This window comes from Zingiber officinale, chromosome 2A, assembly GCF_018446385.1.
Source record: "Zingiber officinale cultivar Zhangliang chromosome 2A, Zo_v1.1, whole genome shotgun sequence".
In the NCBI taxonomy this organism is placed as follows: domain Eukaryota; kingdom Viridiplantae; phylum Streptophyta; class Magnoliopsida; order Zingiberales; family Zingiberaceae; genus Zingiber; species Zingiber officinale.
The window spans coordinates 148,332,393-148,360,029 of record NC_055988.1 but is presented as its reverse complement, the minus strand read 5'-3'; the positions used below and the strand labels follow the sequence as shown (position 1 = coordinate 148,360,029).

The following is a 27,637-nucleotide window of genomic DNA, read 5'->3' as shown; positions in this document are numbered from 1 at the left end:
CTAATTAAAATCAATAAATTGTATATATAATTTCTAATAATATATAAAGATTAATACTTAATTATACGAATAAAATAAAATTAAGTAGTTTAAAATGTATATTTTAGTCATAGCTTTTAAATATAATGTATAATAATTATTTTCTTCATTCCCTCCTAAATTTAAAATTTTAAATTCGCGTTTGTCCAGAATTATATAAGGTTCCACAAAAATAGGTGAATGTATAATTTTCTTTGTTTATGCGAAGATAAATTTTTTTCATCTTCTTTGAGTTCTGTTACTTTTCTCATGTATACACGTGAGCCTCATATCTCAGTTTATCATTAACTTGACCATCAAAAAAAGGTAACATTGACAATGTCAACTTTCAAACAAACTTTGCTTTGTAAGACTCATGAGAGTGGACACCGATATAAACCACAAATTCAAGCGAGTGACAAAGGGCACCATCACTAATTGCTTCTATATTTTTTTTATCCTTTTATTTATATTTTTTTCCTTGTGTAAATCATCAATCCAACAAATCAATAATTAAAGAGTAAACTCAGAACACATATGTAATTATTCTCCATATTAACTCAATATGTTTTTTTCTCTTAATATTATAAAAAATATCAAAATTATAATTATTTTTTATAATTTTTTATATTTAATTTTGATTAAGTGTCATTTTTTAAATATAATGTGATATAATATTATTTGATAGAAAAATAGAGGGGATTAAAATAGAGAAAAAAGTCAAAAACGGTGATTGGGTAAATTAAAAAAATATTGAATAAAAACTGGCATGAATCTCTCAAAATGCCAAAATCTATACTTGCCTACAAGGCAGTTGGAGAAAGCATGATGGACGATCGAGATCTCGATCGAGCCTACAAGACGGTTGTTAAAGTAGTCAGCCATGAAGCCACCAATCGCCTTCTCTCTCTCTCTCTCTCTCTCTCTTAGCTGTGGCGTGGAGGCGTCTACGCTATCTCAGGTATCGCCATTCTCGCTCCGATTCTCTTTCCTTGGAGTAATTTACTTTATCCACGGAGAATCAAATGTTGATTGATTGAACCTATTTTTGAGTTGTTCTTTAGTTCTGCTGCAAGCCCAAAGGAGAAAGGGGGATTTTTTTTTGGTCCCTCTCTACTTTAGGGTTTCGGTACGAAGTTTTTTGGCGGACCTAGGAATTTATGGAACAAAAGTTGAACAAATCGAGGATTTATGATGGGAAAATATCGATTTAAGGGACGTATAGTGTAAAGAATATTTTTTTCATCGAATTTTCAGTATCTTTTTGAAGAGAAATCGAAAGATGAAGCAATGAACCTATCTTGGTCTGAATCGTTAGCTCAAAATCAAGTGTAAAGGTTCTTTCTTCATAAGCAGGTGCTCGAAAGTAAAACAGTGGTTGTTAGGATCATAAAATGAAGTTTTCTGCAATATCTTTCCATGTTTCCATTATATTGGAGATCAAGTGCCTTGTGCTAGGAAAAATATAAAGTAATTGCGTGCTTGGCAAAAGTAGATGATCTAGCAGAGAGATCCCATCACACATGAAAAAAATAGGAAGTTGTGAAGATTACTTTTATGAAAATTTCATGCATATCTCAACCTTTGGAACTGAGAGATTAATTCAACCTGTATTGTTTATTATCAAGTTGAAGTTGTTGGTACGCTTTGGGATTTTCCTGGTCACTTATAAAGCCTGAAATTTGCGTATTTTTGATATGTTGCAGTGTAATGCAAAGTAATAATAATTAATTAAAATATTGCAGAAACTAACTATGCAGAACAGGTTTACACAGAGTGAAAGCATTATGCCAAAGCTGCAAAGATAAAACTCAAGAAGATAATGATAAACATGTTAAACGAATCAAAATACTAGGCTTTGTAGAGGTTCAACATGTTTGACGTACGTTCTCCCTTTTGGAGAGAACCAAAACTCAGGCATTTTCACCCTCCAAAGAACTTGTAGAACACATTGTAAAGGTTGTATACATGTTGATTTGAAACTTCCATGCTCAAGATAAGGCTCTTTCCTCTCCAGGTATAGGAGATAGATAAACATGCATAATATGTTTGTCTTATAGTTCTTTATCAAAAGAAAGAGCTATCTCCTGTAGACTCTGCAACCTTCTGTTACTGACTTCTGTGGAATTAAATGATGTGTACACATGTAGGATTTGCTCAAAATTCTTGTTACCTTGCTTCTTGTCTTGGAGAATTCAATTATATGAGACCTGAAAATTTCTCCAATTGATCATTTTATAAGCTTTGGTTCTTGATATAATCAGAGTAGCTGGAGATGGATTTTACCTTGGTGTGTTTACAGGATTGAAGGATATCTCTTTATGTTCGTTCATGTGCTTTGCTTCAGTATCTATATGAATACCTTCCATTTAAAGGCTGACATGATATTTCCTTAATCCTGCACCATCTCTAATAACTTGCTTTGGCTTACTTTTCAAGAATGAGAGCAACCACACCCAAAGAACTTCTTTATTTGTGCAGAAATATCATTCATGATTTGTTGATCGAGTACATTGTTTTTTCCAAAGATGTGCTTGCATGACTTGTTTGGAGTAACAAAATAATCATTAAATCCCTAACTTGAGGTGGAGCAAAGGGATTTGACAACCTTTTTGTGACAGGCTCTTTAATGTTAATGAAGGGATTTAACAAAGACAACTGGTAATACGAAGAATTTCATATGTTGATACAACACCATGGTGGATTCCTACTTGAGTTTTTTTTTTTTTGCTTATGTTGTCTTACCTAAAAAAAATCCATTATTTTGTTAACAAAAGGATTTAACAACTAGCAATTCATAAATTCAAGAATGTTTGATGTTGACATCATCATCCTTGGGGATTCTTACCCTGTCATTTTTTTTGCTGTTATTCTCATACTTAGTTGCAAATAATCCATTGTTTCCATTAGGATTAAGTGTAGACCTAAATTAAAGGAAGAAATATGTGTTGTACTTAATTTTGTGTCCTAGTTGGTTAATGCTAAAAAATTAGTTAGTTTTCAAATTCACTCTTCATATATATATCATCATCCCCTTTTAATTTACCTACCTCGAGTAAAAGTTTGAAACTGATATTTCTATTCTAATCACTTTGTTAAACATACAGTTCTATCAGATCAATGGCACATTCAACAGGTGAAAAGAAGCTTATCAGTATTGACGTTAGTTCCGACACTGTCTGCCCTTGGTGTTTTATTGGAAAACAGAACCTTCAAAAGGCCATAGATTCAGCAAAAGATCGATTTAACTTTGAGGTTTCTCTTCTTGTTGATAAAAATCTTCTTATCATTTCAATTAACCTTTTCCTTCCATAATCCTTGTTATTCACCTCCAGGTTCGGTGGCATCCATTTTTTCTCAACCCTGATGCACCCAAAGAAGGAATTAACAAGACAGACTTCTATAAACAGAAGTTTGGAGCTTCACAGTATGAGGCGATGATGTCTAGGATGACAAAGGTCCTTTTGTAGTTATGTTCTGAATTTTAGTCTAATATCTGACTGATCAAAAACATCTTGAGGCATAATATATGTTTTGTTTTGCAGATATTTAATAGCCTTGGATTTGAGTATGATACCTCTGGGTTAACGTAAGTGAACAACATATAAGACCTTGTAATTGAGGTGAAAGAATGTTAACACATTCATGGGTGATTCAGGGGAAGTACACTGGATAGTCACAGGCTTATAACATTTTCTGCAAGCCAAGGTTATGATAAACAAAATGCTCTTGTAGAGGAGTTGTTCCTCAACTACTTCTGTCAAGGAAAGTATATTGGAGATCGGTAAGAATTCTTCTTGAGTTATTGGAAAATAGTCATATTTTCTTTATTTTTTTTTTCATATGCATATAGAAATCTAATAAATCTAGTCAACAAGAGTTATAAGCTTCTGCATTCCTATGATTGATGGCTTTGTTATCGTTGACTTTGCATCTTAAAACAAACTTAGTTAGGAATAGTTATCATGGAGTTGCTTAAACATGAACTGAGGTAGATACACCGACCTTGATTTCACCGAGCTTTACTTTGCGGCACCAGTGGTGTTGAGCTAACTGAGATGAAAATAATTCCATAGAGCTATGACTCCTTTATAGATATTCCTATTAGGTTTCGTACACAAATGAGTATGATCAAAAGTGATTCATGTGCTACTTCGTTCTAGTCTTCTGCATTACGGGTACAAAATAGTAGTGAAGTTCCAACATAGTTTGAAATATTTTTATACTGATTGCTCGTTTTGCACAGATTTTGGAATGAAATTGTAGTGTTTCTTACCATTGAGATGAGTCTGGATATTTCTCCCTCTAGTGCAAACACTTGTTACTTTTCCAAATTTCTAACCATGCTAGTTGTACTGCTAGAAGAAATATACGATTAGTGTAATCGGTTCGAATTCATCCTGTCAAATTTTCATGCTTTGTTAGAAATTTGGACTATGAAATTTTGAAATGAATACAGGAAAGTTCTATTGGATGCTGCTCAGAAGGTTGGCATAGAAGGAGCTTCAGAATTGCTCCACGACCCAACAAAAGGGATAGAGGAGGTTGTTACTTGTTATCACTATCACAAAAACAAAAACAAAAAACAAAATTCTTCAATCTTTTCAAAATTCTTGTTTCTAACAACTTCAAAGAGTTTTATACTTTTATTTGCTTTTATCTTCGTTTTCTGCCATTGAAAGGTCAATGAAGAGCTTGAAAAGTATTCTTCTCGCATCAATGGAGTTCCCCACTTTGTGGTGATTTGTTTTATCCTAGTGCCTTGTTTCCTTTACAATATTTTGGACTGTCTCTTTTCAATTGATATTCTTTTTCTATCAGATTAATGAAAAATACAAGATCAGCGGTGGACAGCCTCCTGAGGTGTTCCTGCGAGCATTTCAAGCAGCTGCAGATGATGGTTCCCGACAATGATTTTTTTTATTTTGATAAATAAAATAACGGTTAAGCATGCATTTCACTAGAAAATGTTTACCTGTTTTAATAATCCTTCATGATGAACTCTCAACTTTTCCAAATCAGGAAACAATATTTTGTTATCGATTGTTTGTATCATGCTCTCCCATTGTTGTCCAGAGCTCCAGAAAAGGTCCATCAAGATTGTGATTTGAACCTTAAGATTTTATAATACCACCATTCAATAGGTAAATGAGATTTGAACTTAATTTGGAACTTATCAGTTCACCATTCAATCTTATTTTTTACTTTTAAGTAAGATTTCAGGCCTAACAACTTTGATTGAATGGACTATGTTTACATTCCTATAAACATTAAAATTTGGCATTTGTTGAAAGTAAGATTTTTAATGGATATGGTTCATGAATGTTATTGGTGGATAGTATTTCACATACTGTTTAATCATTAACCGGTTGAAATTAAAGGTATGTAGTATAAGTGGGCTGTTTAATATAAGATTTTTTAAATGGGATCGGTCACTTTTAAAAAAAAATTAATTAGCATAAATTGAATATTTGATGCGAACCACAGTTTGTTGTTTTTACTAATGGGATTAATAAATAAATAACTAAATAAAAAGAGAAAAATGGTAAAAATCAAAACGCGTTTTTTTATTGGAATAAAAAAGACATCCATTTTTGATGTTCTATTAAAAAAACATCCCATACCGTTCCATAGTTGGCGTTAGAAAAAAAATGAAATGATAATTTAATTTAACCACATTAAGTATATCTAGGATTAGAAAGAAATGAAATGATAATTTAATTTAACCTCATTAAGTATATATAGGATGACCGATTTGGTTTTATGTAAATTTTTTATCGGTCACTAGGATAACTATCACGGGTACTTAGGTGATAAATTGAATGTCCTATCGCAGTATCATAGCTCTAGGGACTCTATATTTGGCGTTAGAAAAAAATGATAAACTCAATTAGTCTCATTGACTATCTCTGAAGTTACCGGCTCGGTCCCATAGAATTTTTCCACTAGTCATTAGGGTAAATCTAGAAGTGCGCACGACAGTCAGTCTAAGAGTCCAACATCCTTTGATTGCAATCACTATTTAGAGGAAAAATTCTTGTAAATACATCATAACTGGGAATCAAATCGTGAGTAGCTAAGTGACAACCTGAATATTTTATCACGGTATCGTAGCCCCGAGGACTCCATACTTATGTTAGAGTCTATAATGATATATTAAATGGATGTTATAAATAGACCCCTTCTCTATTGTGAGTGGGTATTATAGAAAGAGAGGCTCCTCTCTCATTTTTTTTTTTTTAATTTTGTTTTCCTTGTTTCTTAACGGTAAAAGTTTTAATATTATTTTTTAAAAATAATAATATTTTTATAAAATAAGATTATTATTAAAAAAAAATAATAATTTAAATATTTTAAAATATATTTATTTAATATGATATAATTTTTATAAAATTGAGTGGATGATGAAATTTATAAATAATGAATGTTAATATTAAAAAAATATTGATAAAAGAGATATATGGTTAAAAATGATATTAACTTTATATAGTAATGATGTATTATTAATGCTCTCATTTCAAAAACTAGAGAGCATGTGCATGCACACGTGCAATTTCTCATAAATTTTCTTCTAAAATAAAATACGTGTATGCTTCGTCAATAATCTTGAGTGCCCATTACTGCATCGTACTCCGAGGGACAATTGAGTTAATTTCAAGCTTGATATTTCTGTTTAAAATGATCACAAAAGTAATAGGGCACCTGTTCGTTCACCAAATATTTAAGAGTCATAGTTTCAATTAATTGATAAATTTCTTTAACGAATGGATAATTTAAGAACATTAAATTGATAAATTATTTATTACACGTGCTTCTCGATTTATTTATGATCAATATTTTTTTATAAAATAGAATATATCATTTTCAAAATTAATCAATATAATGAGATTCAATTAAAAATAAAAAAAAAAAATACAAAAATAGGATGCTAATCTGGAAACATGGAGATATACATCTCAATTTCGATATTTAATCTGAATATATTTAAAAGTCTCCCGTAAGGAGGACAAAAATAATATGTAATTCATATATATTTTTAATTGTAATTTAATATTGATAATTTTTACGAGTAAAAAATATTCTATATAGTATTTATGAGGCTTATTTTTGTTTGGGCCAGCCCAATTTCGATAAACGGAATCCATTGGCAGAATGTAGTGAGTGATCAGGTGCGTCTAAAATAGACGGCCATGATTTTTTGCATTCGTCGCCCTTCGACGTATAATTTTTGAATCCCTCAGGAAAGAAAGAATAATAATAAATAATAATAAATTATACAAATTCCCATTGACCCTCCACCGTAATAAAAGCTAAAGCTAGGTTTTACCGATTTTCCTCTTTCTCTCTTCCGCCGCACTGCTCTTTTCCCGGCGACTTCTTCTCCCGCGATTGTTGCACGTCGTTGCTCTCCTCAACATCTTCTCCGGAAACTTAGACTTGCGTTACTCGGTCGAGCGATCGCAGCCATCCAACCGTCGAGTAACGTTCAGCCACAGCAGCTCCAGCCATCGAACGTGGTCCGACGTTCCTAGGTCGGCAGAGCCCTTCGGGTAAAGTGCTAACTTCTACAGATCGATCATGCGTGTATCATCAACAACATTCCTTTTTTTTTTTGCTCCCGGTCTGGTGTTCCTGATTTTGAAAGTTGTCATTTTTTAAAATCTGTTGTTTTATTTTGCTTGTTTGGTTGATTGCATTAGACTTTGTATAGTTAAAATTTTCTTCCGTGTTGAATCTATTTCCTAGTTTGGGTTGGTTGTCAAGTCTTCATTTACTTGTTTAGAAGATGAAATGTTTAGCAAGAGTTAGATGGAGAACCGACAGAATTAAAAATTACCTGTTGCGAACAAAGGAATTGACACAGATTCTATCATCAGAGCTATGAATCACCATGGACAACAAAATGAATGTGACTTCAGTGTCAACTAACTATTGGATGTTTATGTAGGTTTTAATTCTTCCTGCAGAAGTTGTCCGGTCAGCCCGTCGACCTAACTGGACTTCTTGCCAAGCGTCCGGTCAGCCCGTCGACCCGCTTGGACTTCTCGCCAGCTATCCGGTCAGCCCGTCGACCTAGCTGGACTTTTCCTGCACACTTGATAAAAGTGTCAGACAACAACAAACCTAACTTAACCTGATTTGTCATTCATCAAAACCTGAGTTAGACCGTTAGTGCTAACCGCACCAACAGCTTTGGCCAAAGACTTTGAGTAATAATCCTAACAAGTGGTCATAGGGTATACGTCTTCTCGTAAGGAGCGATGAATCCTCTGTGGGTTATCCAAATATCTTCATACATTTTGACTTATACCCAATCATCTCAGATCCACACCTCAATGAGGTGTTTGCTTAAGATATCAAAGTATAAGTTTCCATAACCAAGATGACTTGTATACCTCAAGTCGAAGGAAACTTGCACTCGAATGCAGTAAGAGCTTCACGGACATATCCATATATATAGATAATCATATGAAGTTTTACAACGTATCACTCTAATAAACTAGTTACCATAACTAGCATCCATGTTTAACTCTCAACATCCAATGTCTCCAACTAGTGAGAAAACAGTTATTTGGCGAACCAAGGAGTATAACCCATGCTAGTCTTACAGAATTGATGATGTCCGAATGCATCAATTCGACGACTAGAGAAATTCTAATACGTTCATAATTGCACATGTAGAGATAATCACTAGTTATGATCCAATTACAATTTCTCTCATGTTATGAATTATATTGCAACATTCAGTAAATGAGTTTAAGATAATCAAACATATAATATGCACTCAAATAGTGAATCTATATTTAGTAAAAATTGTAAGATAATTGTCATAGGACATTCCTCAAAATCTAACACCCCATATGTCAACTACTAGACCGTCTTAAGGGGACTAGAGTTTTCATATTTAGAGTGTATTTTATGATGAAGATAGGGATGATAAGTAGCTAACACCTGTTATATCAAAATTAAATAGGTAGGGTTTCATGTATTGTATATTATAGAGAATTTTATTCTTTTCTTCATGTCATATTAATTATTTCAAACTTTTAATTTCTATAACTATAAAAATCATTGGAAAACAATTTTCAAACCAAAGACAATTTTAAATCATAAAAAACATTTTTTTGTCACAATAATATGTTTGCCTTTTCTTTCTATATTGGACTATATATATATATACCAAGAAAATAATTTTGAAACATAACAAACTTATATATAACGGTCTAAATTTAATATCAAATTAATATTTAATTTTAATGAAAATATAATAATATCATTATTTCATATAATGAATTTTTTTATTGCTTATAGTGTACTATTGAGTATATACTACACTATTAAATATTATCAGTAGTTGCATATGTATTATGAAAACATAATTTCTACATCTAATCATTATTATTAGTAGTAAAAAATTATTGTCTATCCATTATTCAATATAAAATATCAAAAAGTTATAGTTGCTGGTCTAAGTATTAAATGTCAATACAATTTTATATCTAAACTTTGCAAAAGTAAGAATGAGTGCAATGTTATTTTATGTTCCATAAAAGTTTTAATGAGGAAGCTTCAATGCTATTAATCTATGATAACATCAGACAAGATAATGATTATTCTACAAGTTAATAAGAAGGAGAAATTGAGGAGAATGTAAGAAAAGCCCCAAGAAAATAAAAAATATCTGTCATTTATAAAAAAAACTTTGTTAATTATAAAAAATGAATCCTCAAACAGTTAAACAAGTATTTGTATACACTCTAGATCCTAGGATTCATAGAAAGGAAAGAAATTCTAATATATAAAGCTCAATTCCTATCTTGTAAAGAAATAAAAGCAATTTTACTATAAAAAATATTTTTGTTAACAAAAATCTTAACAAAAAGAAATTAACAAAACATGACGTTGATATAAACAAACCTTAAATATCAGAGATATCAAAAATATCTTAAATATTATAAAAATAAAAATTACTAAAAATAATAAAAGATCTTTGGAGATTCTAAAAAGAGCTTAAATGGTGCTTTTTTGTCTGAAACTTGGCGATTACACATTCCCTAATAATAAACATAGATTTTAAATTCTACACGTGTGAACGGTGGCAAAGTTTAATTTTGAATCTTGAGTTAAAAGTTACGACCCTCTAAAACTAAGGCGATATTGAATTGATCCCGTATCACATGATGATCACTACCCAACACTTCTTGTCCTTGGTGTAGACCCACAGCCTTAGAATTTGTTGTTCATATTGCAGAAGAAAATGAGAATAAGAATGATAAGGGAAATGCTGTTATTCATGTTATAGAAGAAAATGAGAATGAGAGTATAATGATAATGGAACGGAGAGCTTGTGATCAGAATGAAAAGTGAAAATGTGCGTATATAGATGAGGAATAAAAAATGTGAGGTAGGAGAGTTTTTATTAGAATGTTTACTACCCAAGGATCAGATAATTGCTATTTATTAAGATCTTTTTGCTTTAGTCGAGCCTCTGATGTTCGTAATGTTGTGTTTACAGGGCAACCGGTATCAAGAATATGAAAAACTTAAGGCTAAGGTGGAAGCTTTAAGGGAAAGTGAAAGGTAATTAAACACAACTCACAAGATAGTTACAGCTATAGTTTTCATCACAACCAATGATTTCTTGAGGATAATAATTGCCTCAGGCATCTAATGGGAGAACAACTTGATTCCTTAAACCTTAAAGATCTCCAGCAGCTAGAAAATCAACTGGACAATTCTCTGAAGCATATTCGGCTAAGGAAGGTAAACCTCATTACAAAGGTTTACTAAGCAAGCATCTTAAAGTTGATGCTGCTCATTATTTTTTTTTAATGGTGCAGAATCAAATCATGCTTGACAGTATTGCAGAGCATGAGAGAAAGGTAAAAGAATTCTTCATCATGTTTCAGCGAGTTGTCATTGTTATGCCTTAGCTATTACATAGAATATCTGCATTTGTAATTTTTCTGGAAACTATATAAAGCTATAACCTGTAGCCAAACATTCATGGCTTGTATTCAAACAGCAGCAAGCAGTCCGAATTATAAGAAATCTTCTTTAAAAAAATTATACACGTAGAGAACTTTCATGATTCAACTCTGTGCATGACATTTTTTTCATTTTGTGATTAGGAAAAGGCACTGCAGGAGAAAAACAAGAACCTAGAGAAGCAGGTTAGTAATCCTCCAGGCTAGCTCCTTCACCCAAATGACTGCAATTCTGCTACTCTTTGATAAACTATTAAATTTGACTTGACCAAGATCATGGAGACGCAGAAGCCAAAGGCTCTCATCCAACAAGATCATTGGGAACAAGCTCAGACAAGCACCCCCTCCCCACCAGCCTCCTTAATGCCTGATGCTAACCCTAGCTTAAATATTGGGTAAGTGACTGATATAACATTGAGAACAACTCTACACAGCTTGGTCACTGAAAAGCTTTCAAGTAAAACCCTAACCGTATAAGGACCTGGCAATGTTTTTGAATGAAATATATGTAGATATTATGAAGGGAGGGCAACCATGGAAGAAGGTGGGGAGACTCAGGTTAGGATCAATAACAGCATGTTGCCACCATGGATGCTTAGCCATTTGAATGGGTAGCATGCACGTCGACCTGTAAGCATTTACACAGCCCTTGATAAATTAATGCTTATTCTCTTTGACTGCAGTGATCATCATGATTCCCATTATCCTTCCTCTTCAGTTAAAGTTGTGCTGCATGTAAATATTGCTGTGGGTGTCCTTTTTTGAATCTAGTGAATAAATGTTATCTAATTAATCAATGTTAATGACGATTAATTAAGCAGTTGACACACAAATTCTACTCGAGATCAAATATTCATGAAACATTTTTCTTCTTTTCTTTTTTATTTAATGTAATATGTCGAATCTTAAAATGCGTAAGGGTTTACCCAATTTAGTCTGATTATTTGGTTTTACCAAATCATCCCTTTCATTTTTCTCTACTTTATTTACCATTCAATTTAAAAATACTCCTCTAAATCTCACTCTTTGTCGACTTTTAAAAGTAAATTCTTCCCTAGGCGGTGCAGCGATAAAATACTTTTTCAATTTCTCAAATATTTAAGGATCAAGTACTAATTTTTATAAATTAACGGATGAATTTATCTTAATAAGTGATTGACTTAAAAACATTGAATGATGAATTTTTCACTGCGAACGTTTCATAATTTATCTTGATGAGCGGTAAAAATTTTTTATGAGATTAAACCGTTCATCCTAAAATACTAGGTACCTACTGCCTAGTAGAAAAACAATCAATTCTTAAAATCATCTATAATATTTGCACTTTAATCCTCTGCACCTTACTTTTAAATGGTAAATATTTAATTTAAAAACTATATAAAAGGGCGCCCTCTAATTATTTATATCGTCAAAAAGTATCCCTCTTTTAATTCAGAAAGCATTCCAATTATAATTTAATATTTAAAATGCTCTTTTGTATTCCGTCTTATAATAAAATGATCTAATTTTAATCAAAATGAGTACAAATTTAGTTAAAGTCTTAAAATAAATATAGTTATTATTTTAATAATCTTGAAAGAGAAATCTATTTTAATTATATAGATAAATAATTAGGAGATGTTTTGCTTGAATAAGTTTTAGATAGACATATAGTTTAGTTTTCAAATGGCAAAAAATGCAACATGAATTAATTTTTAAATAATCTTATATACAATCTTCATATTCCAATTTCACTTGGTTGAATTTCTTGCATTAAAATGAACATTCTAAGGATAGAAGGTAAATAAACAAAAGAATGTATCCATTTGAGGTGGAATGAGTTTGACTATAATTCTTGGCGCAGTTTTTTTATATTTAAATTGATTTTAAAATTAGTCTGTCTATATATATTTATGATTGTAATTGAGATAAAAGAAAAAGAAAAGAATTTTACTGAGAAAAAGCAGGATACGATTAAAAAAAAGGGGAAAGTATTTTTAACTCTCTCTATTTTCTATCAAGGAACATTTTATCCCTCATGTATTAAAAAATAATATTTAACCCCTTTGACTAAAGTTAAACGTGAATTTTTTTAATAAAAGATAATTATGTCTTTACTTTTGATAATTTTTTTGATAATCTTAACAAAAAAAAAATTCATATTGAATTTATTTTCAATATTGATAATTTACATCCACTTTCTTTGTTAATATCTGAACTAATTTTAAATAATACAAGACCCTAATTGATATTTTCAACATGTGTATGACTAATGATTCACTAATTAAAATCAATAAATTGTATATATAATTTCTAATAATATATAAAGATTAATACTTAATTATACGAATAAAATAAAATTAAGTAGTTTAAAATGTATATTTTAGTCATAGCTTTTAAATATAATGTATAATAATTATTTTCTTCATTCCCTCCTAAATTTAAAATTTTAAATTCGCGTTTGTCCAGAATTATATAAGGTTCCACAAAAATAGGTGAATGTATAATTTTCTTTGTTTATGCGAAGATAAATTTTTTTCATCTTCTTTGAGTTCTGTTACTTTTCTCATGTATACACGTGAGCCTCATATCTCAGTTTATCATTAACTTGACCATCAAAAAAAGGTAACATTGACAATGTCAACTTTCAAACAAACTTTGCTTTGTAAGACTCATGAGAGTGGACACCGATATAAACCACAAATTCAAGCGAGTGACAAAGGGCACCATCACTAATTGCTTCTATATTTTTTTTATCCTTTTATTTATATTTTTTTCCTTGTGTAAATCATCAATCCAACAAATCAATAATTAAAGAGTAAACTCAGAACACATATGTAATTATTCTCCATATTAACTCAATATGTTTTTTTCTCTTAATATTATAAAAAATATCAAAATTATAATTATTTTTTATAATTTTTTATATTTAATTTTGATTAAGTGTCATTTTTTAAATATAATGTGATATAATATTATTTGATAGAAAAATAGAGGGGATTAAAATAGAGAAAAAAGTCAAAAACGGTGATTGGGTAAATTAAAAAAATATTGAATAAAAACTGGCATGAATCTCTCAAAATGCCAAAATCTATACTTGCCTACAAGGCAGTTGGAGAAAGCATGATGGACGATCGAGATCTCGATCGAGCCTACAAGACGGTTGTTAAAGTAGTCAGCCATGAAGCCACCAATCGCCTTCTCTCTCTCTCTCTCTCTCTCTCTTAGCTGTGGCGTGGAGGCGTCTACGCTATCTCAGGTATCGCCATTCTCGCTCCGATTCTCTTTCCTTGGAGTAATTTACTTTATCCACGGAGAATCAAATGTTGATTGATTGAACCTATTTTTGAGTTGTTCTTTAGTTCTGCTGCAAGCCCAAAGGAGAAAGGGGGATTTTTTTTTGGTCCCTCTCTACTTTAGGGTTTCGGTACGAAGTTTTTTTGGCGGACCTAGGAATTTATGGAACAAAAAGTTGAACAAATCGAGGATTTATGATGGGAAAATATCGATTTAAGGGACGTATAGTGTAAAGAATATTTTTTTTCATCGAATTTTCAGTATCTTTTTGAAGAGAAATCGAAAGATGAAGCAATGAACCTATCTTGGTCTGAATCGTTAGCTCAAAATCAAGTGTAAAGGTTCTTTCTTCATAAGCAGGTGCTCGAAAGTAAAACAGTGGTTGTTAGGATCATAAAATGAAGTTTTCTGCAATATCTTTCCATGTTTCCATTATATTGGAGATCAAGTGCCTTGTGCTAGGAAAAATATAAAGTAATTGCGTGCTTGGCAAAAGTAGATGATCTAGCAGAGAGATCCCATCACACATGAAAAAAATAGGAAGTTGTGAAGATTACTTTTATGAAAATTTCATGCATATCTCAACCTTTGGAACTGAGAGATTAATTCAACCTGTATTGTTTATTATCAAGTTGAAGTTGTTGGTACGCTTTGGGATTTTCCTGGTCACTTATAAAGCCTGAAATTTGCGTATTTTTGATATGTTGCAGTGTAATGCAAAGTAATAATAATTAATTAAAATATTGCAGAAACTAACTATGCAGAACAGGTTTACACAGAGTGAAAGCATTATGCCAAAGCTGCAAAGATAAAACTCAAGAAGATAATGATAAACATGTTAAACGAATCAAAATACTAGGCTTTGTAGAGGTTCAACATGTTTGACGTACGTTCTCCCTTTTGGAGAGAACCAAAACTCAGGCATTTTCACCCTCCAAAGAACTTGTAGAACACATTGTAAAGGTTGTATACATGTTGATTTGAAACTTCCATGCTCAAGATAAGGCTCTTTCCTCTCCAGGTATAGGAGATAGATAAACATGCATAATATGTTTGTCTTATAGTTCTTTATCAAAAGAAAGAGCTATCTCCTGTAGACTCTGCAACCTTCTGTTACTGACTTCTGTGGAATTAAATGATGTGTACACATGTAGGATTTGCTCAAAATTCTTGTTACCTTGCTTCTTGTCTTGGAGAATTCAATTATATGAGACCTGAAAATTTCTCCAATTGATCATTTTATAAGCTTTGGTTCTTGATATAATCAGAGTAGCTGGAGATGGATTTTACCTTGGTGTGTTTACAGGATTGAAGGATATCTCTTTATGTTCGTTCATGTGCTTTGCTTCAGTATCTATATGAATACCTTCCATTTAAAGGCTGACATGATATTTCCTTAATCCTGCACCATCTCTAATAACTTGCTTTGGCTTACTTTTCAAGAATGAGAGCAACCACACCCAAAGAACTTCTTTATTTGTGCAGAAATATCATTCATGATTTGTTGATCGAGTACATTGTTTTTTCCAAAGATGTGCTTGCATGACTTGTTTGGAGTAACAAAATAATCATTAAATCCCTAACTTGAGGTGGAGCAAAGGGATTTGACAACCTTTTTGTGACAGGCTCTTTAATGTTAATGAAGGGATTTAACAAAGACAACTGGTAATACGAAGAATTTCATATGTTGATACAACACCATGGTGGATTCCTACTTGAGTTTTTTTTTTTTTGCTTATGTTGTCTTACCTAAAAAAAATCCATTATTTTGTTAACAAAAGGATTTAACAACTAGCAATTCATAAATTCAAGAATGTTTGATGTTGACATCATCATCCTTGGGGATTCTTACCCTGTCATTTTTTTTGCTGTTATTCTCATACTTAGTTGCAAATAATCCATTGTTTCCATTAGGATTAAGTGTAGACCTAAATTAAAGGAAGAAATATGTGTTGTACTTAATTTTGTGTCCTAGTTGGTTAATGCTAAAAAATTAGTTAGTTTTCAAATTCACTCTTCATATATATATCATCATCCCCTTTTAATTTACCTACCTCGAGTAAAAGTTTGAAACTGATATTTCTATTCTAATCACTTTGTTAAACATACAGTTCTATCAGATCAATGGCACATTCAACAGGTGAAAAGAAGCTTATCAGTATTGACGTTAGTTCCGACACTGTCTGCCCTTGGTGTTTTATTGGAAAACAGAACCTTCAAAAGGCCATAGATTCAGCAAAAGATCGATTTAACTTTGAGGTTTCTCTTCTTGTTGATAAAAATCTTCTTATCATTTCAATTAACCTTTTCCTTCCATAATCCTTGTTATTCACCTCCAGGTTCGGTGGCATCCATTTTTTCTCAACCCTGATGCACCCAAAGAAGGAATTAACAAGACAGACTTCTATAAACAGAAGTTTGGAGCTTCACAGTATGAGGCGATGATGTCTAGGATGACAAAGGTCCTTTTGTAGTTATGTTCTGAATTTTAGTCTAATATCTGACTGATCAAAAACATCTTGAGGCATAATATATGTTTTGTTTTGCAGATATTTAATAGCCTTGGATTTGAGTATGATACCTCTGGGTTAACGTAAGTGAACAACATATAAGACCTTGTAATTGAGGTGAAAGAATGTTAACACATTCATGGGTGATTCAGGGGAAGTACACTGGATAGTCACAGGCTTATAACATTTTCTGCAAGCCAAGGTTATGATAAACAAAATGCTCTTGTAGAGGAGTTGTTCCTCAACTACTTCTGTCAAGGAAAGTATATTGGAGATCGGTAAGAATTCTTCTTGAGTTATTGGAAAATAGTCATATTTTCTTTATTTTTTTTTTCATATGCATATAGAAATCTAATAAATCTAGTCAACAAGAGTTATAAGCTTCTGCATTCCTATGATTGATGGCTTTGTTATCGTTGACTTTGCATCTTAAAACAAACTTAGTTAGGAATAGTTATCATGGAGTTGCTTAAACATGAACTGAGGTAGATACACCGACCTTGATTTCACCGAGCTTTACTTTGCGGCACCAGTGGTGTTGAGCTAACTGAGATGAAAATAATTCCATAGAGCTATGACTCCTTTATAGATATTCCTATTAGGTTTCGTACACAAATGAGTATGATCAAAAGTGATTCATGTGCTACTTCGTTCTAGTCTTCTGCATTACGGGTACAAAATAGTAGCGAAGTTCCAACATAGTTTGAAATATTTTTATACTGATTGCTCGTTTTGCACAGATTTTGGAATGAAATTGTAGTGTTTCTTACCATTGAGATGAGTCTGGATATTTCTCCCTCTAGTGCAAACACTTGTTACTTTTCCAAATTTCTAACCATGCTAGTTGTACTGCTAGAAGAAATATACGATTAGTGTAATCGGTTCGAATTCATCCTGTCAAATTTTCATGCTTTGTTAGAAATTTGGACTATGAAATTTTGAAATGAATACAGGAAAGTTCTATTGGATGCTGCTCAGAAGGTTGGCATAGAAGGAGCTTCAGAATTGCTCCACGACCCAACAAAAGGGATAGAGGAGGTTGTTACTTGTTATCACTATCACAAAAACAAAAACAAAAAACAAAATTCTTCAATCTTTTCAAAATTCTTGTTTCTAACAACTTCAAAGAGTTTTATACTTTTATTTGCTTTTATCTTCGTTTTCTGCCATTGAAAGGTCAATGAAGAGCTTGAAAAGTATTCTTCTCGCATCAATGGAGTTCCCCACTTTGTGGTGATTTGTTTTATCCTAGTGCCTTGTTTCCTTTACAATATTTTGGACTGTCTCTTTTCAATTGATATTCTTTTTCTATCAGATTAATGAAAAATACAAGATCAGCGGTGGACAGCCTCCTGAGGTGTTCCTGCGAGCATTTCAAGCAGCTGCAGATGATGGTTCCCGACAATGATTTTTTTTATTTTGATAAATAAAATAACGGTTAAGCATGCATTTCACTAGAAAATGTTTACCTGTTTTAATAATCCTTCATGATGAACTCTCAACTTTTCCAAATCAGGAAACAATATTTTGTTATCGATTGTTTGTATCATGCTCTCCCATTGTTGTCCAGAGCTCCAGAAAAGGTCCATCAAGATTGTGATTTGAACCTTAAGATTTTATAATACCACCATTCAATAGGTAAATGAGATTTGAACTTAATTTGGAACTTATCAGTTCACCATTCAATCTTATTTTTTACTTTTAAGTAAGATTTCAGGCCTAACAACTTTGATTGAATGGACTATGTTTACATTCCTATAAACATTAAAATTTGGCATTTGTTGAAAGTAAGATTTTTAATGGATATGGTTCATGAATGTTATTGGTGGATAGTATTTCACATACTGTTTAATCATTAACCGGTTGAAATTAAAGGTATGTAGTATAAGTGGGCTGTTTAATATAAGATTTTTTAAATGGGATCGGTCACTTTTAAAAAAAAATTAATTAGCATAAATTGAATATTTGATGCGAACCACAGTTTGTTGTTTTTACTAATGGGATTAATAAATAAATAACTAAATAAAAAGAGAAAAATGGTAAAAATCAAAACGCGTTTTTTTATTGGAATAAAAAAGACATCCATTTTTGATGTTCTATTAAAAAAACATCCCATACCGTTCCATAGTTGGCGTTAGAAAAAAAATGAAATGATAATTTAATTTAACCACATTAAGTATATCTAGGATTAGAAAGAAATGAAATGATAATTTAATTTAACCTCATTAAGTATATATAGGATGACCGATTTGGTTTTATGTAAATTTTTTATCGGTCACTAGGATAACTATCACGGGTACTTAGGTGATAAATTGAATGTCCTATCGCAGTATCATAGCTCTAGGGACTCTATATTTGGCGTTAGAAAAAAATGATAAACTCAATTAGTCTCATTGACTATCTCTGAAGTTACCGGCTCGGTCCCATAGAATTTTTCCACTAGTCATTAGGGTAAATCTAGAAGTGCGCACGACAGTCAGTCTAAGAGTCCAACATCCTTTGATTGCAATCACTATTTAGAGGAAAAATTCTTGTAAATACATCATAACTGGGAATCAAATCGTGAGTAGCTAAGTGACAACCTGAATATTTTATCACGGTATCGTAGCCCCGAGGACTCCATACTTATGTTAGAGTCTATAATGATATATTAAATGGATGTTATAAATAGACCCCTTCTCTATTGTGAGTGGGTATTATAGAAAGAGAGGCTCCTCTCTCATTTTTTTTTTTTTAATTTTGTTTTCCTTGTTTCTTAACGGTAAAAGTTTTAATATTATTTTTTAAAAATAATAATATTTTTATAAAATAAGATTATTATTAAAAAAAAATAATAATTTAAATATTTTAAAATATATTTATTTAATATGATATAATTTTTATAAAATTGAGTGGATGATGAAATTTATAAATAATGAATGTTAATATTAAAAAAATATTGATAAAAGAGATATATGGTTAAAAATGATATTAACTTTATATAGTAATGATGTATTATTAATGCTCTCATTTCAAAAACTAGAGAGCATGTGCATGCACACGTGCAATTTCTCATAAATTTTCTTCTAAAATAAAATACGTGTATGCTTCGTCAATAATCTTGAGTGCCCATTACTGCATCGTACTCCGAGGGACAATTGAGTTAATTTCAAGCTTGATATTTCTGTTTAAAATGATCACAAAAGTAATAGGGCACCTGTTCGTTCACCAAATATTTAAGAGTCATAGTTTCAATTAATTGATAAATTTCTTTAACGAATGGATAATTTAAGAACATTAAATTGATAAATTATTTATTACACGTGCTTCTCGATTTATTTATGATCAATATTTTTTTATAAAATAGAATATATCATTTTCAAAATTAATCAATATAATGAGATTCAATTAAAAATAAAAAAAAAAAATACAAAAATAGGATGCTAATCTGGAAACATGGAGATATACATCTCAATTTCGATATTTAATCTGAATATATTTAAAAGTCTCCCGTAAGGAGGACAAAAATAATATGTAATTCATATATATTTTTAATTGTAATTTAATATTGATAATTTTTACGAGTAAAAAATATTCTATATAGTATTTATGAGGCTTATTTTTGTTTGGGCCAGCCCAATTTCGATAAACGGAATCCATTGGCAGAATGTAGTGAGTGATCAGGTGCGTCTAAAATAGACGGCCATGATTTTTTGCATTCGTCGCCCTTCGACGTATAATTTTTGAATCCCTCAGGAAAGAAAGAATAATAATAAATAATAATAAATTATACAAATTCCCATTGACCCTCCACCGTAATAAAAGCTAAAGCTAGGTTTTACCGATTTTCCTCTTTCTCTCTTCCGCCGCACTGCTCTTTTCCCGGCGACTTCTTCTCCCGCGATTGTTGCACGTCGTTGCTCTCCTCAACATCTTCTCCGGAAACTTAGACTTGCGTTACTCGGTCGAGCGATCGCAGCCATCCAACCGTCGAGTAACGTTCAGCCACAGCAGCTCCAGCCATCGAACGTGGTCCGACGTTCCTAGGTCGGCAGAGCCCTTCGGGTAAAGTGCTAACTTCTACAGATCGATCATGCGTGTATCATCAACAACATTCCTTTTTTTTTTTGCTCCCGGTCTGGTGTTCCTGATTTTGAAAGTTGTCATTTTTTAAAATCTGTTGTTTTATTTTGCTTGTTTGGTTGATTGCATTAGACTTTGTATAGTTAAAATTTTCTTCCGTGTTGAATCTATTTCCTAGTTTGGGTTGGTTGTCAAGTCTTCATTTACTTGTTTAGAAGATGAAATGTTTAGCAAGAGTTAGATGGAGAACCGACAGAATTAAAAATTACCTGTTGCGAACAAAGGAATTGACACAGATTCTATCATCAGAGCTATGAATCACCATGGACAACAAAATGAATGTGACTTCAGTGTCAACTAACTATTGGATGTTTATGTAGGTTTTAATTCTTCCTGCAGAAGTTGTTTAGGGACTTGCAGCGAAGCATCAAGTAATAAATAACAAACATTCCCGATTGAAATGATCGTTGTGGTGTGAAAAATATTGAACTAATATCCAAATGAAAGCCACAAATTATTTTGAACAGTTTTCTGAAGACTCCAATTCAATTATAAATTAAGAAAAAATTTGACAAATAAATATATAAAAATATTTTTAAAAATAAAATAAAGACATTGGATATTGAAAAATATATAAATAATTTATATATATTTTAATTCGATAAAGATTGCTGGGCCTGGATTCTTTATCTAGAAATGAAAACAATTAAAAATAGAGTATTTTGGATGATAAACAATTTAATTGTCTTTCCTTTGTTCTAAGTAAACAATTTAATGGATTGATCTCACTCACCTTCCTCAATTAAAGTAAATAAGCATAGCACAGATAGATTCCGTTCTTTTTTGCTTAGGGATTCTTTTCTTTCTTCTTTCTTGATTCCTTTCCTTCTTCAATCCACACCTCCAAGTAAACAGAGCATTATAGTTCAATCAACTTATACTTTAGAGGTCAACACAACCGATACTTTGTCAATTTTGAGTTAGTTGCAGTTTTTCTCCTTGACATCTAAGTTACATTTTGATATTCTACTTTTCCCTGATTTAAACTTCTTGATTATCTGATCAATTCATGGATATTTACATTTCATCTTAGACTTTGTACTAGGCATGTCAATTTCCTTAAGTTAATGATTAATTAACAATGTGTGATTTTTACTAGTGAAAAGAACCATAAGAAAGTATCTACTCTTAATTATTTAGTTTTTTCACAAGTAAAAGGGATGCTAGCTAGTTGATATACCTTAATTTTGATGAACTATGACTTTCTCTAAAACTCTAATATCTTGTTTAATATACTGACATATATGCATAGTGACAGATCTGGTTAAATTTAAAGTGTATTTCTGATAACTCATTTTGGCGAAACTGTCAATAATCAATGGATTGAGAGTTTTCATTTTGTTGTATGAGATATAAATACTTAGTTATTATGGTAGCTTTCTATGATGTGTTTTCTTCTATTATACCATTCATTTTTGCTTTGTAGGGAGGATAATGGTAGGCCTTTCTCTAGGAGAGAAGCAATTCATACATGGTGGGATTGCTGAGGACCTCCGCACGGACGGTCGAAAAAGACTCCATTACCGACCCATCTCAATCGAGACAGGAGTCATTCCTCAGGTTAAATGCAGATTTTTATTTGATATAATTTTGTTGTTGTTCTAGTAGTTATTGTCTCTCCCCTTCTGTTTTGTAAGGAGTTCTACTTCATAAGCATTTCTCCACTCCTGTTGTTTTTTAGGCGAATGGGTCTGCACGAGTTAGATTGGGAGCAACAGATGTTATTGTTAGCATTAAGGTATATTATTGATATCCGGGTTTCTCTCCAGTAACGATATCTGAGGCGAGGATACTAGGGTCCCTTATGTCATAACCATGGAGTAAAGCCTTTTGCATGGGTTGGTTTTTGTGAATTTTTACATGATATTGGGTTATTTAGGCAGAATTGGGGAAGCCAAGCTCTCTACAACCAGATAAAGGAAAAGTTGCTATTTTTGTTGACTGCAGTTCGACAGCAGCACCAATGTTTGAGGTTAGTAGGTCAGTTTTGTATTGTCATGGTGTTCCTCATGTGGATTAACTTTCTGGGATATCTTTTTCTGTAATGGAAAAACTAATGCACTTTATCAGTGTATTAGAATGAGATCTTATTTGACTTTTTAAATGTTGTTTTGCTTCATAGTTTTCATTCTTTATGATGTTTGTGAATGCATATGCAATGGAAACAATGACGGCTCCTAAAAATGTAAATGTGATCATCGAATTTAGTTACTTAAAAATATGGTAGGTATGAAATCGGGCTGGAGTGTGATATCGTATGATGGTGTAATCATCTTCCTTATCCCCATCTCTCGATGATATCAAAGCAAAATAGGACATCGTAACATAATCATTAATAATTGTTAAATGTAAGAAAATGTGAAAAATATCCTTCTACTTGAAGATTAGGTTTCAACTTTCAACTCAGCATCGTTCACTGCTCCAGGAGAGAAGTTTCAAAATTTGCCCTATATGTTCTCTATGTTGTCAAGTGAATGGGTTGGGTTCAGTTAAGTCCCTACAAGAGTACATCAAGTTGCCATCCCTACAGGTGCAATGGCTTATTTGTTGAGTATCAAGAAAAGAAGCAAAAGAATCAGCTGGCTTTTGTCAAATTCATACCTAAACAGACAAAATAGCAACTATTACTGAGAATGGGGATGAGAAGCAAAAGTATATGACTATGTGGAACCTTGATGGATAATGTACATAATTCTTCAGACAAAGGTCAATAGAACTGATAGACTATCAGTTTATGCTTTTAATAGTCCTACTACAATGCCCAAAATGGAAGATGATGCTCATTTTTTTTTTTTTTGCTGTTTTAATTTTTAAATTTGCCTTGCATGAAGTATCTGTAGCTATCAGGGAAATGGAAGATGGTCCTGGTAGTAAATTTTTGGTACAAATTAATTTATTTTGCAATTCCAATTGAAATTTATTTATTTTAAAACTATGACAGGGAAGGGGAGGTGAAGAACTATCTTCAGAACTCTCAGTTGCTCTTCAGAGATGTTTACTAGGTGGTAAGAGCGGAGCAGGTATGTTTCTAGTATCCGTTGGTTATTGATATCAGTAATTCTGATTGCTTCTAACTAGTTGAAAAATCCATTAATTGCCTAACTTAGAGTGAGTCATTGTTTTCTCTGTATTATGGAGAAAGGCATCTTTCATTCTGCATAATGCATATCAGTTGTTCTTGTGCATATTAACTTTATAGGCAAATTTTTGAATCCTTCCAAATGGCATTTTCAATAATAACAATCCTACTTTGGATCCATAATTGGTGATTTGTCTTTATACGTGTTTAACATCAGCTGTGGTAAAAATGATTCATGTTTATCTACATCATGTATTCTTCATCTTCACTACAAACACGGGCAAAACCAAGTATGGCCAGCAGGTCTTTCAAGTTTTTTATTACCAAGTGCTGAAATCCCAAGTTTTCATTGTTTGAATTCACTTTCTATGCATCATGGCCAATTGTTCCAAAAAAATCCATACCACTTTAATTTTGCAGCATATGTCAATCCTTTCATATGTTCTTTCACTTAATCTTATGTTAGTCTTCTTTCTTTTTGCTTCTAACTTGAAGAATTTAATTGGAAATCATGTGTACTAGATTACACATTATTCTAGGAACAGGATGCAACACTCTGTACTTCTCTCTCTTAAAGTTAATGCTATCTGTAGGAACTGCATCTCTGCATTTGAGGGTGCTGAAGTGTTCATGGAACAAAGTAGTTAGCATTCTATCTCAGAACTATATTCGATTTGAAGATATCTTTCACTCCACCTTTATTATTATTATAATTCCTCTATTGTAAGGTGCTAAATCATCAAATTTATAAAGCTGGAATCTATCAACAATTTCTAATCCAGGATTTGTTACCTTTAGTCCCTGCTATACTTGTCCTTCTGCAGTTGTTCAAGTTTTGTAGGTTAGATCATACATGTTGATTTGCTTTGCCAGCTAGATCTGAATGCCTCTGAATGCATTGTTTGAGAATCAGTGCTTTGAACATATCTTTGATGTAGGCTCAAAATTTTGGGAAATATGTCTAGTTGCATCATAACTTAAAGTTCATTTATCTGTCACACTATTTTTCTTTTGTTCAGTTATAATTTTTCCTCCTATAATGCTTAATCTCATCTGAATTTCTCTTCCTATGCTTGTACCTTGTCTCTGAGTTAAGTGGTTCCGCATTTCTTGGGTCATTACTTGTGATTCTCTTTTTTGTAACCGTGCCACACTCAATGATGCCCTTAACTACAATCATGGAGATTATCATCTTTGTATTCATACCATTGCATGATTATTTTTTTTTATGCCTTCGAATGATGCCTCATGGACATTTCTGCTTTTCCCACCATTTAATTGTCATGCAAATTTTCTGATTTTTTCCTGACCAACTTGCTGTGTCTAAATTCTCATTTGGCAGTGAATCAACTTCCTTTTAGACTACAAACTTTTCTCTGCATACAATTCTTTCTCCTTGTTGTAGGGGCTGGGATCGATCCCTCATCCCTTGTCATTGTCGAGGGTAAGGTGTGCTGGGATTTGTACATTGATGGCCTAGTTGTCAGTTCAGATGGAAATCTACTTGATGCATTAGGCGCTGCAATCAAGGTAATCAATCTTAGTACTAGAGTCAGCAAATCCTGATTTCCTTAATCCTATCATCTTATCCAGTGCTCATTAAAGTTTCTACCTTTTTTGTAGTCTCCAGATTGTATGAGTTCTAGATCAATATCAAATATAATGCACTTTTACTTGCTTTCTTCTGTGTCTAGTTGTTTTCTGATTGATAATGGTCATTGATCATACTCCCTTCTGTGAAAGATACCAAAATTTGAGAATGACAGCCCATTTCTCTTAGTGTGCTAGTTGGATGGAACTTTTTTTTTTTTTTGTATTCTCAGTCTCATCAAAATGAGTTGAGTCAAGCACTCCTTAAGACATCATGAATAAAACCTCCCGTCCTTGTTTAATATAAAGCTTCACGTTGTCGTGTGTTGAGTCACACCAGTGCTGCCTGCTATTTGATATTAGAAACTCTTTAAGACATCATGAATAAAACCTCCCGTCCTTGTTTAATATAAAGCTTCACGTTGTCGTGTGTTGAGTCACACCAGTGCTGCTTACTATTTGATATTGGAGATAATTTTGGTCCAAATGATGCAAATTAGATCTTTATTGTATGTAATGCTGCAGAGTTATCGTGACTCCTTTGAGGCATCTATTCATCATCATATATTGTTGTTGTTCCAGGTAGCTTTAAGTAATACAGGCATCCCAAAGGTCACTGTCATTCTTGGACCTTCACCAAATGACCAACCAGATGTCGATCTTAGCGACGAAGAGTTCTTGCAGTTTGACACTACCGGAGTCCCTGTTATAGTTACCCTGACTAAGGTAACTGGAATAACTGTCATATTCGAGGTTCAAGTTTGCACCTTTCCCCTTGCCTGGTTGGAAAGGGGCATTGGTTGCTTGCAAGCTATTACAACTGATGTGTTATCAGGTCGGTCGCCACTACATTGCTGATGCGACTTTGGAAGAGGAGTCTCAAATGAGCTCCGCTATGTCTGTCTCCTTGAATAGGCATGGACATATATGTGGACTGACGAAGCGAGGCGGTGCTGGCTTGGACCCAAGTGTTGTTCTTGACATGATTTCAGTCGCACAGCATGTAGGCGAGCAACTGATGTCTATGCTCGATTCAGAGATCGCCGCTGCAGAGGCAGCAGCAGCCCAGGAACAATGATCTGTCTGCATCCTCCAAAGTTTCCTCCCAATCTGCAGGAGATCGAATGTTCGACTCATTTCTTTTAGTAATTGCTGTCAGCTTTACGTTTGAATGTTGTGGAGCAATTTGTATCATCTAAATAGATGTTTACGACTGTAGTGCTCAGATTAAGGTAGAAATCTTATTAATGAGATATAATGATAGGAGGATCAAAGTCAAATAGGCATTTTTGGCATGAAATTATATTATCTTATATTCTTTTTTGTGTCTATTGACCTTCCTTTTATATAAAATATTTTATATATTTGTAGTTATGAGAATGACTACAAAACTATATTTTAAAACTTGTATATTATATAGATTGGTTGGCTTCTACTATTATATTTATTGTTCATTATTGTACCAAAAACAGTAGAACTAGGATAAGATTTTTTTTTCAGGAGTTTCGTGTGCTGACGGAACTATTTTTTTTATTGTATCAAATCGTAGTTCATGCACTAATGACAAATTACGTCTTCAAGATAGACTTCTACATTAAAAATGGATTTAATTAAACAAATTGTTTCACAAGATTCCTTTCTACTATACCTTCCTTTTCAAGTTAGACTTCTGCATTAAAGATGTATTTAATGCATCGAAATCCTTTCTAGAATTTTTAAAATTTTTGCTATTTAAATTTATTTATAAGGTAATCGCATACAGTTGAAAGCGGTAGAAATGATGTTTAAAACTTAGCTTGATTTTTTTCTTAATTTTTTTTAAAAAATATTTAACTAGATAATATCTAACTTAGGGTGACTAGCTCAGCTTTAATTTTCTATTATTAAAATAAATAAAAAAAATGCTCATGGTTCAAAAACTTAATATCTTATAATTACGCACTCTATTTAGAAGAAAAATCCTATAAATGAGCCTTAAAAATATTAAACCGGGTAACATCGAATTTTTGGTAATTGGATCAGCTCTATGAAAAATTTCTCATGGGCTCTAGGGT

General features: G+C 32.2%; 4 protein-coding genes across 4 annotated transcripts; all 4 read left to right on the top strand.

The window, feature by feature from the left end:
- Positions 1–833: 833 nt before the first annotated feature.
- On the top strand, positions 834–5,059 carry LOC122042604 (uncharacterized protein YwbO-like). Its single transcript, XM_042602790.1, has 8 exons — positions 834–979; positions 3,126–3,273; positions 3,354–3,476; positions 3,564–3,607; positions 3,677–3,802; positions 4,478–4,562; positions 4,701–4,757; positions 4,840–5,059. Exons 2-8 carry the CDS (start codon positions 3,139–3,141, stop codon positions 4,930–4,932), a joined length of 663 nt encoding a protein of 220 aa, XP_042458724.1. The 5' UTR covers positions 834–979; positions 3,126–3,138; the 3' UTR covers positions 4,933–5,059.
- A 5,343-nt stretch (positions 5,060–10,402) lies between these two features.
- Positions 10,403–11,621, top strand: LOC122044108 (MADS-box transcription factor 14-like). The gene is made up of 7 exons (XM_042604647.1): positions 10,403–10,423; positions 10,535–10,599; positions 10,683–10,782; positions 10,860–10,901; positions 11,151–11,192; positions 11,280–11,401; positions 11,519–11,621. The coding sequence occupies exons 1-7, from the start codon at positions 10,403–10,405 to the stop codon at positions 11,619–11,621; spliced, it is 495 nt and encodes a 164-aa protein (XP_042460581.1).
- Positions 11,622–14,098: 2,477 nt separating this feature from the next.
- On the top strand, positions 14,099–18,327 carry LOC122042603 (uncharacterized protein YwbO-like). Its single transcript, XM_042602789.1, has 8 exons — positions 14,099–14,244; positions 16,394–16,541; positions 16,622–16,744; positions 16,832–16,875; positions 16,945–17,070; positions 17,746–17,830; positions 17,969–18,025; positions 18,108–18,327. The coding sequence occupies exons 2-8, from the start codon at positions 16,407–16,409 to the stop codon at positions 18,198–18,200; spliced, it is 663 nt and encodes a 220-aa protein (XP_042458723.1). The 5' UTR covers positions 14,099–14,244; positions 16,394–16,406; the 3' UTR covers positions 18,201–18,327.
- A 2,270-nt stretch (positions 18,328–20,597) lies between these two features.
- On the top strand, positions 20,598–26,898 carry LOC122042602 (exosome complex component RRP42-like). Its single transcript, XM_042602788.1, has 8 exons — positions 20,598–20,836; positions 22,341–22,474; positions 22,596–22,652; positions 22,794–22,886; positions 23,856–23,934; positions 25,399–25,523; positions 26,166–26,309; positions 26,419–26,898. Exons 2-8 carry the CDS (start codon positions 22,349–22,351, stop codon positions 26,659–26,661), a joined length of 867 nt encoding a protein of 288 aa, XP_042458722.1. The 5' UTR covers positions 20,598–20,836; positions 22,341–22,348; the 3' UTR covers positions 26,662–26,898.
- Positions 26,899–27,637: the final 739 nt, after the last annotated feature.